The 15,524-nt window shown below is 46.0% G+C and overlaps 1 protein-coding gene across 7 annotated transcripts in view; it reads right to left on the bottom strand.

Moving 5' to 3' along the window:
* The window catches only part of ERC1 (ELKS/RAB6-interacting/CAST family member 1), a 524,735-nt gene that overhangs the window by 90,939 nt on the left and 418,272 nt on the right, over positions 1-15,524 (bottom strand). For all 7 annotated transcript variants that reach the window (XM_024204585.2, XM_024204602.2, XM_024204575.2 and 4 more), the window contains one exon: positions 7,268-7,412. In XM_024204585.2, coding sequence (XP_024060353.1) covers positions 7,268-7,412 — 145 coding nt within the window. The remainder of the gene's footprint in view (positions 1-7,267; positions 7,413-15,524) is intronic.

Here is a 15,524-nt window from a genome sequence, read left to right on the forward strand (position 1 = left end):
GCTAGACAGAAACAATTACTGAGGAGCAAAGAGTGGCAAAACAAGAAGCTCCGTGACTGATAATCTGTGTGGATTACAGGTTTACAACAAAAGCCACGATGCTTCAATTGTATAGCCAGTAGCACTGGATAAGAGCCAATTACACTCACTTCAGCCAGAACTGTCTTATGTTTCTATCATAGAATCATAGACTTTAAGGTCAGAAGGGACCATTATGATCATCTAGTCCAGGGGTGGGCAAACCTTTTGGCCTGAGGGCCACATCGGGGTTCCAAAACAGTATTGAGGGCCGGGTAGGGAAGGCTGTGCCTCCCCAAACAGCCTGGCTCCCGCCCCCTATCCGCCCCCTCCCACTTCCTGCCCCCCTCAGAACCCCTGATCCAACCAACCCCCCCTGCTCCTTGTCCCCTGATCGCCCCCTCCTGGGACCCCACCCGCTATCGGAATGTGGCCCTGCGAACATGGGCGGAGGACTCAGGAGGAGCAGGGGCAGCCACACAGCCAGAGAGAAGCGGTGGTTTCCCCTTCAAAGTGCCGCTTCTCTCTGGCCAGCTGCGCGGCCGCCCGGTGCTCCTCCTGAATCCTGCGCCTGCATTCGCTGTGCTCCCACCACCCGCCTGCTCCCCTGCCCCCGCAGTGCAGCCCCTCCCCCCCCCCACGGGGGGGTGTGCCGGTACTGAGCTGCCCGACTGCCCGGCTCTGGGGCCCCCTGTTGTTGGGGGGCCCTGTGCCAGAGCACCCTGTCTTCACTAGTAAATCTGCCCCTGAGCCGTGCCGCCCGGCTGGAGCCAGCTACACCGCCGCCCTGCTGGCATGGCGAGCTGAGGCTGTGTGGGAGAGGGAACAGCAGAAGAGGGGCCAGGGGCTATCCTCCCTGGCCGGGAGCTCAAGGGCTGGGCAGGACAGCCCCGCGGGCCAGATGTGGCCCGCGGGCCGTAGTTTGCCCACCTCTGGTCTAGTCTGACCTCCTGCACAACGCAGGCCACAGAATCTCACCCACCCACTCCTGTATCAAACCCCTAACCTATGTCTGAGCTACTGAAATCCTCAAATTGTGGTTTAAAGACTTCAAGGTGCAGAGAATCCACCAGCAAGTGACCCATGCCCCACACTGCAGAGGAAGGCGAAAAACCCTCATGGCCTCTGCCAGTCTGCCCTGGAGGAAAATTCCTTCCCGACCCCAAATATGGTGATCAGCTAAACCCTGAGCATGTGGGCAAGACTCACCAGCCAGACACCAAGGAAAGAATTCTCTGTAGTAACTCAGATCCCACCCCATCTAACATCCCATCACAGGCCTACTTCAATAGCTTCTTGAATGGGATGTCTACGAACACAATGCTTTCCCTCACTGTCTGTCTGTCCACTCCTATGCCAGCCCCACTGTCAGGACACTTAAAACCATGCTACAAAGACAATGTATCTTGGCAGCTGAAATATCTTTTTCTAAATCTTGATATAGCTGTACTTGCAGTGCTCGGATACCTGGTGATGGTTGTGGTATAAGAACCTGAATAGAACACTTTACACTGAAGCTACTCCCTAGATGAAGATGAGGCTGTGACTGTCCTGGGCAACAATACTGTTGCCACCAACAATATTTCTTACAATACTTCTCTTTGCCTAAAATTTTCCTCATAAAGAGGACATAAGTCTGTGCATACGCTGTGGTTCTGAACAGGCTGAACAATCATTCAGAAATCATAGAGAGCTTTCAGTTTTATCCAATAAATGGTGGGAACTCTGATATACAAGTTCCATAAATATCTAAACAAACAGATAGATCCAAATTCCCGGAGCCACTTATTTTGAAACATTTATTTTAACTTCTCTCTATTCCATGCAGGGAAAACAATGGCAACAACTTATTTAAAAAATTCAATGTACTATCTAGATCACCTACTGGCATCCTTTGACAGGGCCATAATTATATGGCCTGAATCAAAGTCATCAGTAGGTCTTTTGGAACTTTGATGATGTTTTAGTCTCACCAACTTTTCTACACTTGGACCTACCTGCTGTTCTACTGACTGGAATACATGATAACAGTGATAATGTTACCATTTTTAGAAGGAAAGGTTACTTACCAGTAACTATGGTTTGAGAGTTGCCTCCATGCATTTACGATTGTGGGGGCACCATCTCATAAGTGGGAATACACAGAGGCTTCAAAGAGCATCAGTTACCACAGTATCAGCATTTTGTGCCATGTCATCAATTTTCTTTGTGGCAGATGAAAAGGCAATTCATTTTCTGATGGGGTAATCTTTAACAGCAGACATTGTCCTAAAATCTAAGACCAATAGGGCAAAATAGGGTCTATCTGCAACCCTAAAAGGTTCTGTACAGTTTCCTCAGGAAGTGTTAATAAAAACCTGCCAAAAGTATGGAAACTCTCATGTAGTTACATGGTAGTAAGAGAGGAAACGGCTCGTCTGTCAGTCTCTTCTGACCCAGTTTTACATTCTTCTATTACAAAGAGAAATGCCTCTACCAGTGGAACTTTACTTTGGAAAAGTTCATAGTAGGAGGAGTGTGTGTCAGGTGTCAAACTGCTGGGTTTCCAGGGAAACAAGTAACTATGGAAAACTAATATTTTGCGGGGAGGCTATTCTAGAGTCTAAAAAGCTTCTCCTCTCCCCCATTCCCCAAAGAAAGAAATTAACTTGAGAAACAATGAAATCTTTGCAATGCCTTAGCCTCATGAGGGAAGTCAGACAAATCCTTGTAGGGAGGAAGCATAAAGTAGTGCAGAAAGGCTTGTTTCAGCACTTAGATGGCTATCCTGACATGTAAAATGCTCTGTAAATGGTAGGAAGTATTATTATTACAGTCCAGTGTTGCTTTCCACAAATGGCTCATTTCTATGTGGTGGAGCCATGAGTGGTGAATACTGGCCCCTCATTTCATGCTGCTCTGTGTATGAAGGGGATGGGGAGGAAGAACATACAGAAGGCCAAGGGGATTTTAATTTTATGTACTCAAACCTTCTGCAAATGCCAAACAGACTGACCACAGAAGCTGCATTTTGGGCAGCTAGAGGCTTGTAATTGCTCTTCTCATTACCCGCAAGTCAGGGACCCTGGCGACCAAAGCCTGCTCTGCAATCATAAAAATCACTGTGAAGTCTACAAGTAGCTATGGGCCAGTGATTGCAAATGTATTACAGCAACAACTGAAAGGTTGGTTACTTGACTGTATTTGCAGTATAAGCATTGTAGATCATTACAGGTACACAGAGGGTGTGGAGTACAGGGCAGAGCCCTCTTGTTACTGAAGCAACCGAGGGTTTGTCTACATAGTGGGAAATGTACTCTATGGGGGTATGATTTCTAAATCACAGTAATATATTGGTCCTCATGGTCTCTGCTGGTGCACACTAAATGTTCCCTAGTGCACTATTCAAACAGCACTATGTTAAATTACACCAGCAGGGTTTACATGGAACAATTAACATGCAACTTGTTAGTGTGCTTTAGAAATCGCACCCTGTATAGCACATTAACCCACTGTGTAGACAAGCCCTTAGAGATCAGCAGTCAGGCACTACACAACACCAACAGTTAACCTCCGGAATAGTCAAAGAAGCATTCAGCTTTTCAATGGAGAGTTCTGAGAATGTCATTTTGTCAGCTATACACGTTCAGTGTCACTTTCTTCTGCCTTCTTTCTAAAACATGGTTGGAACTTTTTTTTTTTTAAACTGTCATGTGGTTCAACAGGATAATGCAGCTATGACGACAGTGGAGCAGATCCTACCCGTATTGCTAGTGAAGCAAACAAGATCACCTTGCCTAGGCAGATATGGGGAGGATGACCAGTGAGCCACTAGTGAGAAGGTTGAACAGATGTTTCTCATGCTGTCGGCAGGAAGAGATGGAGGCAGAGGGGACGACGTCTCATTCTCCCTTCATCATTCCAGCGCAGAGCTTGTGGGAACTGACATGGATAGCAGAAATCTTTTTATAACTCAATAACAAACCCTCTTCTCCTACCTCTAGGTGGGATTTCCTCTTTCCTTGGACAGATATTCAGGATAGAAAAGCTATAAGAGCAAACCTCGGCAAGTGACTAATTCCTCATGGACAATGGTGATGTTTTTGGTGAATATTATGCCTAGGGTGACCAGACAGCAAGTGTGAAAAATCGGGACGGGGGTGGGGTGGGGGGAGTAATAGGAGCCTATATAAGAAAAAAAAACCCAAATCGGGACTGTCCCTATAAAATTGGGACATCTGGTCACCCTAATTACGCCACTTAACACAAATAGTGACTTTTTATAATTAAAAATGTACTGAATACTGGTGAAAGATGCCAGATTAATAATGCTCCATCTGTCCACAGGACAGGTACAGCACATGCAGCAGCAGTGTAAGCTTTCTTTATACTGTCTGACCCTTGCAAATATGCCTCAGATCTCCCATGGATGAGGAAGTTCAGGGGTGAGAGGGAGTTCAATTATCATACGCATTTAATCCTTGGCACCTATTTTGAAACCACCAATAAGATTACAAAGGTATCACTTAGAAAACTGTAGTGGTGTTTTTTGTGATATGGACATCTCTCTGTCCAAATTATGAAATAAAAAGTCTGCCAAGCACCGGTCATATCTTTTATAAAAAATGCTACAGCATTCTCCAGTAATACTCAAAACCACCCCATTATCATTGTTTTAAACTGATATGTTAATTTGTATCAGGGGTTCTCAAACTTTATTGCACCGCGACCCCCTTCTGACAACAAAGTTACTACATGACCCCAGGAGGGGGCTGGAGCCTGAGTCCCGCCGCCTTGGGTGCCGGGAAAGGGGCCGCAGCCTGAGCCCCGCCACCTTGGGTGGGAGGAGAGAGGGCCACAGCCCAAGCCTCGCCGCTTTGGCTGGGGGTAGAGCTCAGGCTGCAGCTTCAGCCCTGGGTCCTAGCAAGTCTAATGCTGGCCCTGGTGACCCTACTAAAATGGGGTCGCGACTCACTTTGGGGTCCTGACCTGCAGTTTGAGAACCGCTGATTTAGATAATTACTGCAGAATACTTATTTTTTCAGCACATAAGGGATGGTTACAACAGCTGTTCACTACCAACCTGAACTGGATTCAAACCAGTGATCTACCAGAGATATGAAAGGTTTGAGATTCCTTTATCAATTTATTGAGCCAACCTATTGCTACTGCTGTATTCAAAAGGGAGTGACAGTTATTATTAAATATTTATACAGTACCACCTATATATATGATGCTTCTCAAACAATTCCAACTGAATAACAATCTGACTCTGAGCTCCCACGCGTATGAATTGAGAATCCCCATGGATCGGAGCCCCCAAGCAACAGCATTATTATTATTAAACATTTAAACTGTGGTTGTGCCTAGAGATCTCAACCAGCCTGTAGCTCTGTGGTGCTAGGCACTGTACACATATAGTAAATGACAGACCTTGTCCCAGAAATCTTATTCCAGGAAACCTCACAGGTCTCAGAAGGAGCCCACAGAGAAGAAAAATTCAGCCTATTCTCATATGCCTTCCATTTACAACTCACAGTTGTGGACCAGAACTTTAAGCTGTGATAATTACTGTATGCTGCTTGTTAAATCATAGTTTGAGAAGAAAATGAATCACAGAAACACAGGCCATTCTTGGACAGATGGCTGGTGGATGAACTGCGTTAAAGGAGGCCAAAGCTCTCTTGATTTACATTAATTCCAGTGTGGGTGCCTGCTTGACACGCACTGCCGGGGCTTCTCTCTGACTTATAATTAGAACACACTGGCTGGCACTCACCACAGCACATCTGGACTTTGTTAGACAACCTTCAGCTCTGTTTTCTTGCATCAGCCCTGGCCCCTTCATCTGAAGCAGCCTCCCAACCACTGTTTCACCATGAACCAGTCAAGGAGACAAACTACTTTGGGAGCAAGTAAATTGGGACTACATTAGTTGGTAACCCTTGCCCTCCAATTCGCCTCCCTTCCTTCTGATGATAGAGGAAATCCCTTCATGGAAGTTGACAACCAATCCTAAGCAGGCAGCTCCATTTACTGGAAAGCCTGGTCAATGCTGACTGCTTCATTAGGAAATGTTTCTATATCGAGGCACATTCCTGCAATTCAGGGACTAGAAGCTTTAAATTAAAAAAAAACAACATTGATGCCGTATCTTCTTTCTGAAATGCTCCCTCATCTAAGCTTTAGTGCACACAAATTAAAGAACCAAAATGTCTTTGGCAGGACTCCTTCCTTCTCTTTCACAGTAACACACGAGCAACTTGAGTGGGTGGGAACATGATATAATGCGGGAGAGGCAGAGAGCAAAGTTGAAGGAGAGAATTGCTACAAAATCTCTCTGAACCAATGTACCTTCCTCCTTTGATGAATCCACGTCTCTCCACTGAAGTGTTTTAAATCAAAGAAAGGCTTGCTTAGTCTGAATGGCTGAAGAGCTCCGGAATTGCTTGTTGGGAAGTAAACTGGGGCTTATGCGTTTATGGATTAATTTCTGATTTGAGGAGATATAAACAATCTATATATGTTGTTCTCTTAAGAAAAGTCAATCTGTACACACATTATCAACAGCTATGAAATTATACAAACAACTAATGCTTTCCGTCAAAGTCAAAAGAAAAGCACTATTTGCATTCTACCATAGCCAGTTAAATGGATCTATTCAGGCCCACTATACTATCGGGACATAACATTACTTCCTCCCCCCAAAAGACCTCCCCCTAGAGTCCCTCTCTGTTTTGCAAAGGGATTCACAAGTCAGGCTGATGTTGTCATATAAAGACATGCATGCCCTTAATAGAAAGCTACCCCTCTCCATTATGTTCAGTATGACACTCTGGAAGCTCACATGCTGAGAAGCACTTTCCACTATGATCAAACTGGGTATATGCATTTTACATTTGAGTCTCTTGCTAGCGGAATGCTATCTTGCTGGAAAGTGACAGTATTTATGACTCTACCAATAAAATTAAATGTTATGAAATTGTAAAATCAGTTTCTAAACTGCTTTAATATTGGTTAAACAGTCAAAAAAAACTTTATTATGTGAACATTAAACATTTTATTTCAATATTAAATGTTAAGTGTAAACCACTGTCACTAGAGCACTAGTGCCTTCTAAGGAGGAAGTGGAGAAATCCCTGATCAGAAAGCACCCCTGGTTCTGTTCCAGTACTCAGCACGGCGGTATATTTTTAATTTATAAAGTTCTATCACCCACGATAATAATCCCTTCCCACCAGCCCACATGCCTGATTCTGTCCCTTCCCACCTGTTGCTTGAGCTGTTGCACCAGGCGGTCCTTCTCTCGCTTCAGTGCAGCCACTTCATCTTGGGTCTTCTTCTTAGAGGATGAAAGCTCTAGCAGAGCAATGTTGGCATCTTTTTCACTGATGGCAGCTAGAAGAGCTTCTTGTCTGTGGAAAAAAAAAGAATATAATACACTGGTGTCCTTAAAAAGTAAGGGGTATCTGTGACAACCTGTACTCCATGTTCACCCTTTTATAAGGTTATGATTTTTTTTTTAAACAAAATATGTCTTTTGAGGTCTGATTTGAAAAATCAATCTGCTGAACAGTATTGTACTGGTAAAATATGTGTGGCAACACTGTATGTAAAGTTACAAGCCTCTACTGTATAACATTGTTATAACAGGCTCCAAGGTTAAGAAAAGCAGGCCCAAATCAGTTTTTCAGAAACAACGAGACATTGGCACCCCAGCCAGGTGCTAAAGGGCTATCACCTGCTTAAGCAGACATTCTCCAGCAGGGGGAAAAGGGGTAAACAAGAAGTTTACATTCCGTCACAGGGACAGTTTAAACCTCACGTCCACAAGAGACTGTTTTGTTACCATGACTCAGCAAGGATATTTCTAGCACAAGAAACTGAATTATAAAGAGGGGAGGAAAACGCTGGATTTCACTATCCTTTTTCATCTCTGCTCATGACATCAGTGACTCTCAAAGAACTGAACTTTGGGGTGGGATGGGGGAATCCTGGCTGGGGGGCTTTTCAGCCAGTACAGACTGCTGTAAGCTTATGGTGAGAAAAACCTTTTGCTTTTAAATTCACTTAGCTTATTAAGTTAGTAATTTAGCTTGTGTATTATCTTTTTATTTTCTTTGTAACCAAATCGGACTTTTATGCCTCATTACTTGTAATCACTTAAAATCTATCTTTCTGTAGTTAATAAATTTGTTTTATTGATTTATCTAAACCAGTGTGTGTTTGGATTAAAGTGTGTGGGAAACTCCATTTGGGATAACAAGTTTGGTGCATATCATTTTCCACTGATGAAATGATGGACTTTATATGAGCCTGCATTGTTCAGTAGTGTGCTGGGAAATACAAGATGCACATTTCTGGGGGTACAGTCTGGGACTAGAGAATCTGCTGGTGTTCTTTTGCAGTGTAATTCATGGCTGGCTGGCTAGTAGCACTCAATGCAGTTAGCTGGGAACAAGTTACATGCTGGAGATTGTGTTAACTGGCAGGACTGGCTGTTCACCTATAAAGCAGTGTAAAAGGCATCTCAGGTTGGAGAAGACACAGTTATTCAGCAGTCCAGACTGTACCCTGGGTACTGTCACAATACAGAGTTGGACATATGTGTACTGTGGAATGCTGTGATAGGGAGTGTGATTCCAGGGATAGGATTAACTATGGCATTCACAAAGGTGGTATCAAACTCTGGGAGACTTACTCTACACCAGTCAATGATGCAATGGCTTATAAAAGACCCTATTTTGCTGTGTATCAAGACTATTGATTCAGTAGGTAGGATGGATAACCAGGTAGGATGGGAGAAGAGTGATGTGCTGTGTTCCTGTTCAGAACTTCCTAGTTTCTTAGACTCAACTCAGCATTGTTTTAGGTTAGGTTTTCATCATTTTTGGGTACTTCAGACTGTTCTAAACAGATTCCCTCTATTGTAGGGGTTTCTAATATATACTGGTGTGATATATAAACATATAACAGAGTGGACCATTGTGTTCCATCTTCTTAAAATATATTGGCTATTCATGTAGCTATCTGAAGAGGAAAGTGGTCTGTGGCAAATTAGCTGCACTCATTTTAGCAGTGCACAGTATTCCCAGAAGCAAAAGAAGATAATAGGAAGATACAGGCCCTGTTCTGTTATCAGAGAGATGGTGAAGAGGCCTCTGGCAGAAAGCACAGGGGTTAACTGAGAGCTGGCAAAAGGGCACCCTCCCATATCAAGGATGCTTTTGCTGTCCTGTGACTTCCCCTGTCAGTATTCAGGATGATGAGGAGCTTTTGTCAGCTTTCTGTATTGAGTGACTGAGACAAATGTAGGCTTGTCTTCTGAGCACACCATTGACAGCTCAGAGAGAGCTGCATATGAGCTAAAAAACTAGTGCAGGATCCTGCGGTCACAGTTGTGTGATAATTAGACATAGAATTTTACCTTTTCCCAACAGCATCTAACTCTCTCATATTCTCCTGCACTTTGGGAGCATCTTGTGGATGCTAGGAGACAAAGATCCTGTTTCAAAAATCTACAGAACACATATCAATTGGGCATACTTGTATATGTTAAGGTGAATTCTTGTTTATTTTATATTGTTTATTTGCAATCATATCTCCTTACTTTTCTATTCAGTCTGAACTCTAACTTAAGTAGGGTTGAGCCTAGTCAGTGCTTGTAAGGAAATCCCTGGTGCTGAAGAAACTATTGTCCTGTAGGTGGCCCTCTTCCCTGAGTCAGTACTGAAGCAACATACAGCAAGAGGTTCATTTGATAGATTAAAGATCACACAGCACATTGCATAAGAGTAGGGCTTGACAACTCTAGTGTCCCGGCCAAAATTCAATACAGACTTTCTGAAACAGAATTGCTGTATAAAGTTCCATGTGTCTTTCCAACAGAGAGGAGAACTGACCTGGAGTATGAGATTAATTGAACAAGACATCTATTTTATTTTGATTCATTTAAATATGCTCAACAAACACTATGAAAAATTAAGATGAGGCCTTGAAAAATTAGTAGATTTTCGAATGTGTTCTAAAGTTTTTCTGTCCCCTCAAATCAAAAGTGGCGATGTCAAGAGTTTAAAACTTGGTTTATATACTAGTTCAATGGTAACTTATGCACAGGACTACCTTTACCATACTGGATTGCAGAAAATTTTAGTTATTAGATGTTGACTATGTTTGGTCTCTGCATGTGTTACAATTTCTGTTGAGTCTGGTCAATGTTTCAAGATCCAATTAACCTATTCATTTTTTAATTGAAAAGCATTTCTAGAGGTCATCATTGTGCAGACAGCAACTTTTGAATGCAAACTGTCATTAGGCTTCTAAGTTAATTGCAGTGATATTCTCTGAAAATCATGGGTTTTTAAAACTGATTTTAAAAGAGAAATTATGTTCCCTTACTGCTGCTTGCCGACACATTCAATAGAAGATGGAGTCTCTGTGACTGAAGAGGGCAATGTCTACTGCAAGTTTTCCTTGACGCTGATGAGAAGGGTACAGGGAGATGTGCTCTACAAGTGTCATCTGAAGAGGTATATGTGAAAGTGTCTCTGCTGGTTTCATGCTCCTAAATTAGAGGCTACCTCTGAGGCAGCTCCTCCTGCCTGAAACAGACTTGTCTCAATACAGTCCAATCAGAGTCAGCAAATACTACCAGTAGGGGAGAATCTATGCTGATGTCCTTGCAACATAAAGTGGAAGCCCTCTCTGTACCAGGTGCAGGCTTGAAGGCTGTATTTAGGTTATACCATCATACAGCTAAAGACTATACTCTTGGGCTATGTTTACACTAGAGAGCTTACAGCAGCACAGCTGTATTGATGCAGCCATAGACGCCGACTCTGTGGGTGCTCCGGGGCTGGAGCACCCACGGGGAAAAATTGGTGGGTGCTCAGCACCCACCGGCAGCTCCCCGCTCAGCTCACCTCCGCCTCCCCCCCAAGCGCGCCCTGTGCCCGCTTTTCCTCACTTAGCTCCCAGCGCTTGCACCGCGAAACAGCTGTTTCGTGCAGCTGGGAGGGAGGGGGGAGTTGGGGGAACGCGGCGCACTCGGGGAAGAGGCAGGGCCGGGGCCAGGATTTGGGGAAGCGGTCCAATAGGGCAGGGAGGGGGCGGAGTTGGGGCAGGGACTTTGGGGAAGGGGTTAGAATGGGGGCGGGGCATGGAAAGGGTGGAGTCGGGGCGGGGCCGGCGCGAGCACCCACCAGCGCCGGGGAAAGTTGGCGCCTATGTATGCAGCTGCGCCACTGTAAGATCTCTCATGTAGCCACTCTATGCTGATGGGAGAGAGCTCTCCAGCTGACATAATTAAACCACCCCCAATGAGCGGCAGTAGCTATGTCAGCGGGAGAAACTCTCCTGCCGACATAGCGCTGTGCACACTACCACTTATACCAGCATAACTTATGCCGCTCAGGGGTGTGTTTTTTCACACCCCTGAGTGATCTAAGTTTTGCTGACATAAGTGGTAGTGCAGACAAAGGCTCCTAAAGGACCACCCTCCCACTGGGGGAGTGCAGCTTGTTTTGGCGACACCCCTGACACACGGATGTTGCGAATTTAAAGAGAGGAGCAGGATAGTAAATCTAAGCAAAATTAGGACTAAGCAAGATAACACATGAAGAATCTTTTCTTTCTGGCTTTTTGAGATAAAAGACTTACCTGCAAGGCAGTGAGCACTAGGGTTGCCAACTTTCTAATCGCACAAAACCGAACACCCTAGCCCCGCCCTTTCCCTAAGGCCCTGCCTACTACATTCCTCCTCCCTCGGTGGCTCACTCTCCCCTGCCCTCACTCACTTTCACTGGGCTGGGGCAGGGGGTTGGGGTGCAGAAGCGGATGAGTGGTCTAACTGGGGGTGCGGGCTCTGGGGTGGGGCCAGAAATGAGGGGTTCAGGGTGTGGGAGGGGACTCCGGGCTGGGGCAGGGGCAGGGAGTTGGGTGTGGGAGGGGCTGAGGGCTCCGGCTGGGGTGCGGGGTTTGGGGTGCAGGAGGGGGCTCCAGGCTGGGAGGTGGGGCCGAGGGATTTGGAGTATGGGAGGTGGTACGGGGTCTGGGTGAGGGCTCTGGGGTGGGGCTGGGGATGAGGGGTTTGGGGTGCAGGAGGGGGCTTCAGGCTAGGGGGGTGGGGCCAAGGGATTCAGAGTAAGGGAGGGGGCTGAGGCAGTGGGTTGGGGTGCAAGAGGGAGTACTGGCTCTGGGTTCTGGGCTGGGGCCAGCAATGAGGGGGTTCAGGATGTGGGAGGGGAGCTCTGGGCTCGGTCAGGGGGCTGAGGTGCAGTGTGTGAGGGGGCTGAGGGCTCCAGCTGGGTGTGTGGGGTCTGGGATGGGGATGAAAAATTTGGGGGGGCTCAGAGCTGGGCACGGGCTTACCTTGGGCGCAGCGAGGCTAAGGCAGGCTCCCTGTATGTCCTGGCTCTGCGCTGTGCCCTGGAAGTGGTCAGCAGCAGGTCTGGCACCTGGGGCGTGGGGCCCAGGAGGCTCCGCGCACTGCTCTTGCCCACAGGCACTGCCCCCCAGTTCCCATTGGCTGTGGTTCCCGGCCAATGAGAGTGCGGAGCTGGTGCTCGGGGTACGGGCAGTGCGCAGAGCCCAGTGCACCCCACCCCCCGCCTAGGAGCTGGACCTGCTGGACACTTCTGGGGCGCAGCGCGGTGCCAGGACAGGTAGGGACTACTCTGTCTTAGCCCTGCAGCACCACTGACCGGACTTTTAACGGCCCAGTCGGCACTGCTGACCGGAGCTGCCAGGGTCCCTTTTTGACTGGGCGTTGCGGTCGAAAACTGGACACCTGGCAACCCTAGTGAGCACGTGCTCTGGAGGCCAGAAAGGTCACTGAATAGAGGCACACCTCTCAAACATTTGATAATAAAGGGCTCTTCAATCTAGCAGACAAAGGGATAAAAAGATCCAATGGCTTGAAGTTGAAGCTATACAAATTTAGACTAAAATGACAGTACACACTTTTAACAGGGTAATTAACCACAGGAACATCTTACTAAGAGTTGTAGTGGGTTCTCCGTCACTGGAAATTTTAAAATCATGACTGGATGTTTTTCTAAAAATATGCTCTAGTTCAAACAGGAATTAATTCAGGGAAGTCCTATGACCTGGGTTATGCAAGAGATCAGACTAGATAGTCACAATGGTTCCTTCTGGCATTATAAATTATGAATCTCTGAAACACTGGTCTCCTGACAGATTGATTTGCTATCACAGACCTGATCAGAACTTCATAATAGCATTAATGAGTAAAAAGAACTCTAAACAACTAATAAAACCTTAAACCAGAGTACACCAGCATCAGAAACTATATATCATAGAACCTCAGAGTTACAAACTGACCAGTCAACCACACACCTCATTTGGAACCGGAAGTACGGAACCAGGCAGCAGCAGAGAAGCAAACAAACAAAAATAAAAGCAAATACACTACAGTACAGTGTTAAATGTAAACTAATACAAAATAGAGGGAAAGTTTAAAAAAAAGATTTGATCAAGTAAGGAAACCTGTTTCTGTGCTTGTTTAATTTACATTAAGATGGTTAAAAGCAGCATTTTTCTTCTGCATAATAAAGTTTTAGGTCAGTTGTAAACTTTTTAAAGAACAACCATAACATTTTGTTCAGAGTTACGAACAACCTCCATTCCCAAGGTATTCGTAACACTGAGGTTCTAGTGTACACTAAACCTGATTAAGACCACAGAAAAAACGGAGGTCTATAAGCAAAACCAGCTGTACTGTTGCTTCCCAAACATTTGGAGCCTCAGGTAAAAGAAAAAAGGCATCCACACAGGCATGGTATTCTAGCACTACGTGAAAGACAACTCTACAGATGGTTTAAGTAATGGTAGGTTTATTGAAACAAAAATCTAGCAAACAATGAAGTAAGGATCAAAATCATATTAGCGTTGCTTAGAAAAGTCTAAAGTCAAAGGCATTTGTACTTGTCTGCTAGCATTTTGAGTCCAGATGTTTCATCAGAGACTAATCTTAAAATATATATAACTGCTACTATTTTTCACTCCTCCATTCTGTCCCCTCTCCCCAAAACAATTTTGGACACAATTTTCGCTGCTAATATCTGAAGAGCATTAGGTTTATGAGGTTTAGCAGTTCAAAATAGTAAAAACTAAAAATCACATCAGAATCTAAATAATGGAAATACAAGATAGTAATCAGAATGACATCATTTTAAAATTTGATCTCATTGTTTAACAGGACCAGAAACAAATGCTATCCACAAATGGAAAGCTAAGACTTCAAATTATACATAGTGCACAGAATTTCTAGCCCTGAGAGTTTGAGATATGTCAGACTTTAGCACTGTCTCTTCCCTTTGGTCTAGCAGTGTTTTTTGGTATATGTCCAGAAATTGCTATATGAAGTCCCAGACCTTGGGCCAGCATAATTTTCATTCCCTAACTTAAGGGTAATTGTCTAAAAATATCCACTTGCCACTTGAAAAAGAGGAAAAATGACCTTTAAAGTGAAGGAGTTGAAGATGTTCTTGTTAGGAAGTTTCCTGTTTATCCTTGTCTCAGAATTTCTCTAACACACCTTCAATCCTGCTTTGAAAGTACCTGCAGGAGCAGATTTACCATGAAACAAACCATGCAATGGTACGGGGCCCCAAAATGCAGGACAAATCTCATCTGACAACCTGACCTTGAGTCCCGGCCAGTGGCGCAGCAGGGCTCAGGCAGGCAAGCTGCCTGCATGCCGTGGCCGGTGGCCCCATGCTGCTCCCGGAAGCCGACAGCTGCTGGCATGTCTCTGCGCGCCCATGGTGGGGGGTGGGGGGAAGGGGCGGCTCCGTGCGCTGCCCCCTCCCTGGGCAGTGCACCGAGACCTGCTGCTCCCCTCCCCCCAAGGGGTGTGCAGAGACGTGCCAGCAGAAGGGATAAGGTGGCTCTCTGATCGCTCTGCCTCTCTCCCTCCGCGCCACGCTTGGAAGCAGCTGGCATGTCCCTGCGGCCCCTGGAGGGGCAGGGGGGTGGTGTCTCCATGCGCTGTCCCTGTGCTGAGCGCCGATTCCACAGCTCCCATTGGCCAGGAACTGCAGCCAATGGGAGCTGTGGGGGCTGCACCTGCGGGCAGTGGCACATGAAGACCCCCTGGCCTCCCCCACCTAGGAGCCGCTGCCAGAGGGGTGTGTGTGCTGGACGTTTTGGGAGCTGCGCCATCCGAGGTAAACGGCGCCCTCCCTCCCCCGTTGCCCCAAACCCCTGTCCCAGCCCAAAGCCCGCACCCAAACTTCCTCCCAAAGCCCGACCCCCAACCCAACCCAGCACCCAAACTCTCTCTCAGAGCCCAACCCCCGCACCCTCTCCTGCACCCTAACCCCCTCCTCCAATCAAGGTACCCACTTTATTTTCATTTACTTCTCATCACTTATAATATAGGAGGAGGATGAAGAAAAAAAGAATAAAAAATGGGGGGGGGGGAGAGAGAGAATGTTCTTTTTCTTGGCTGGGTCCCGAGGGGGACCCCCCCCAAAAATGGAAGCTGCGCACAGGGCCCCACTAAC

The sequence above is a fragment of the Terrapene carolina genome, unplaced genomic scaffold (assembly GCF_002925995.2).
Source record: "Terrapene carolina triunguis isolate 2854851 unplaced genomic scaffold, T_m_triunguis-2.0 Scaffold190, whole genome shotgun sequence".
NCBI lineage: Eukaryota > Metazoa > Chordata > Testudines > Emydidae > Terrapene > Terrapene triunguis.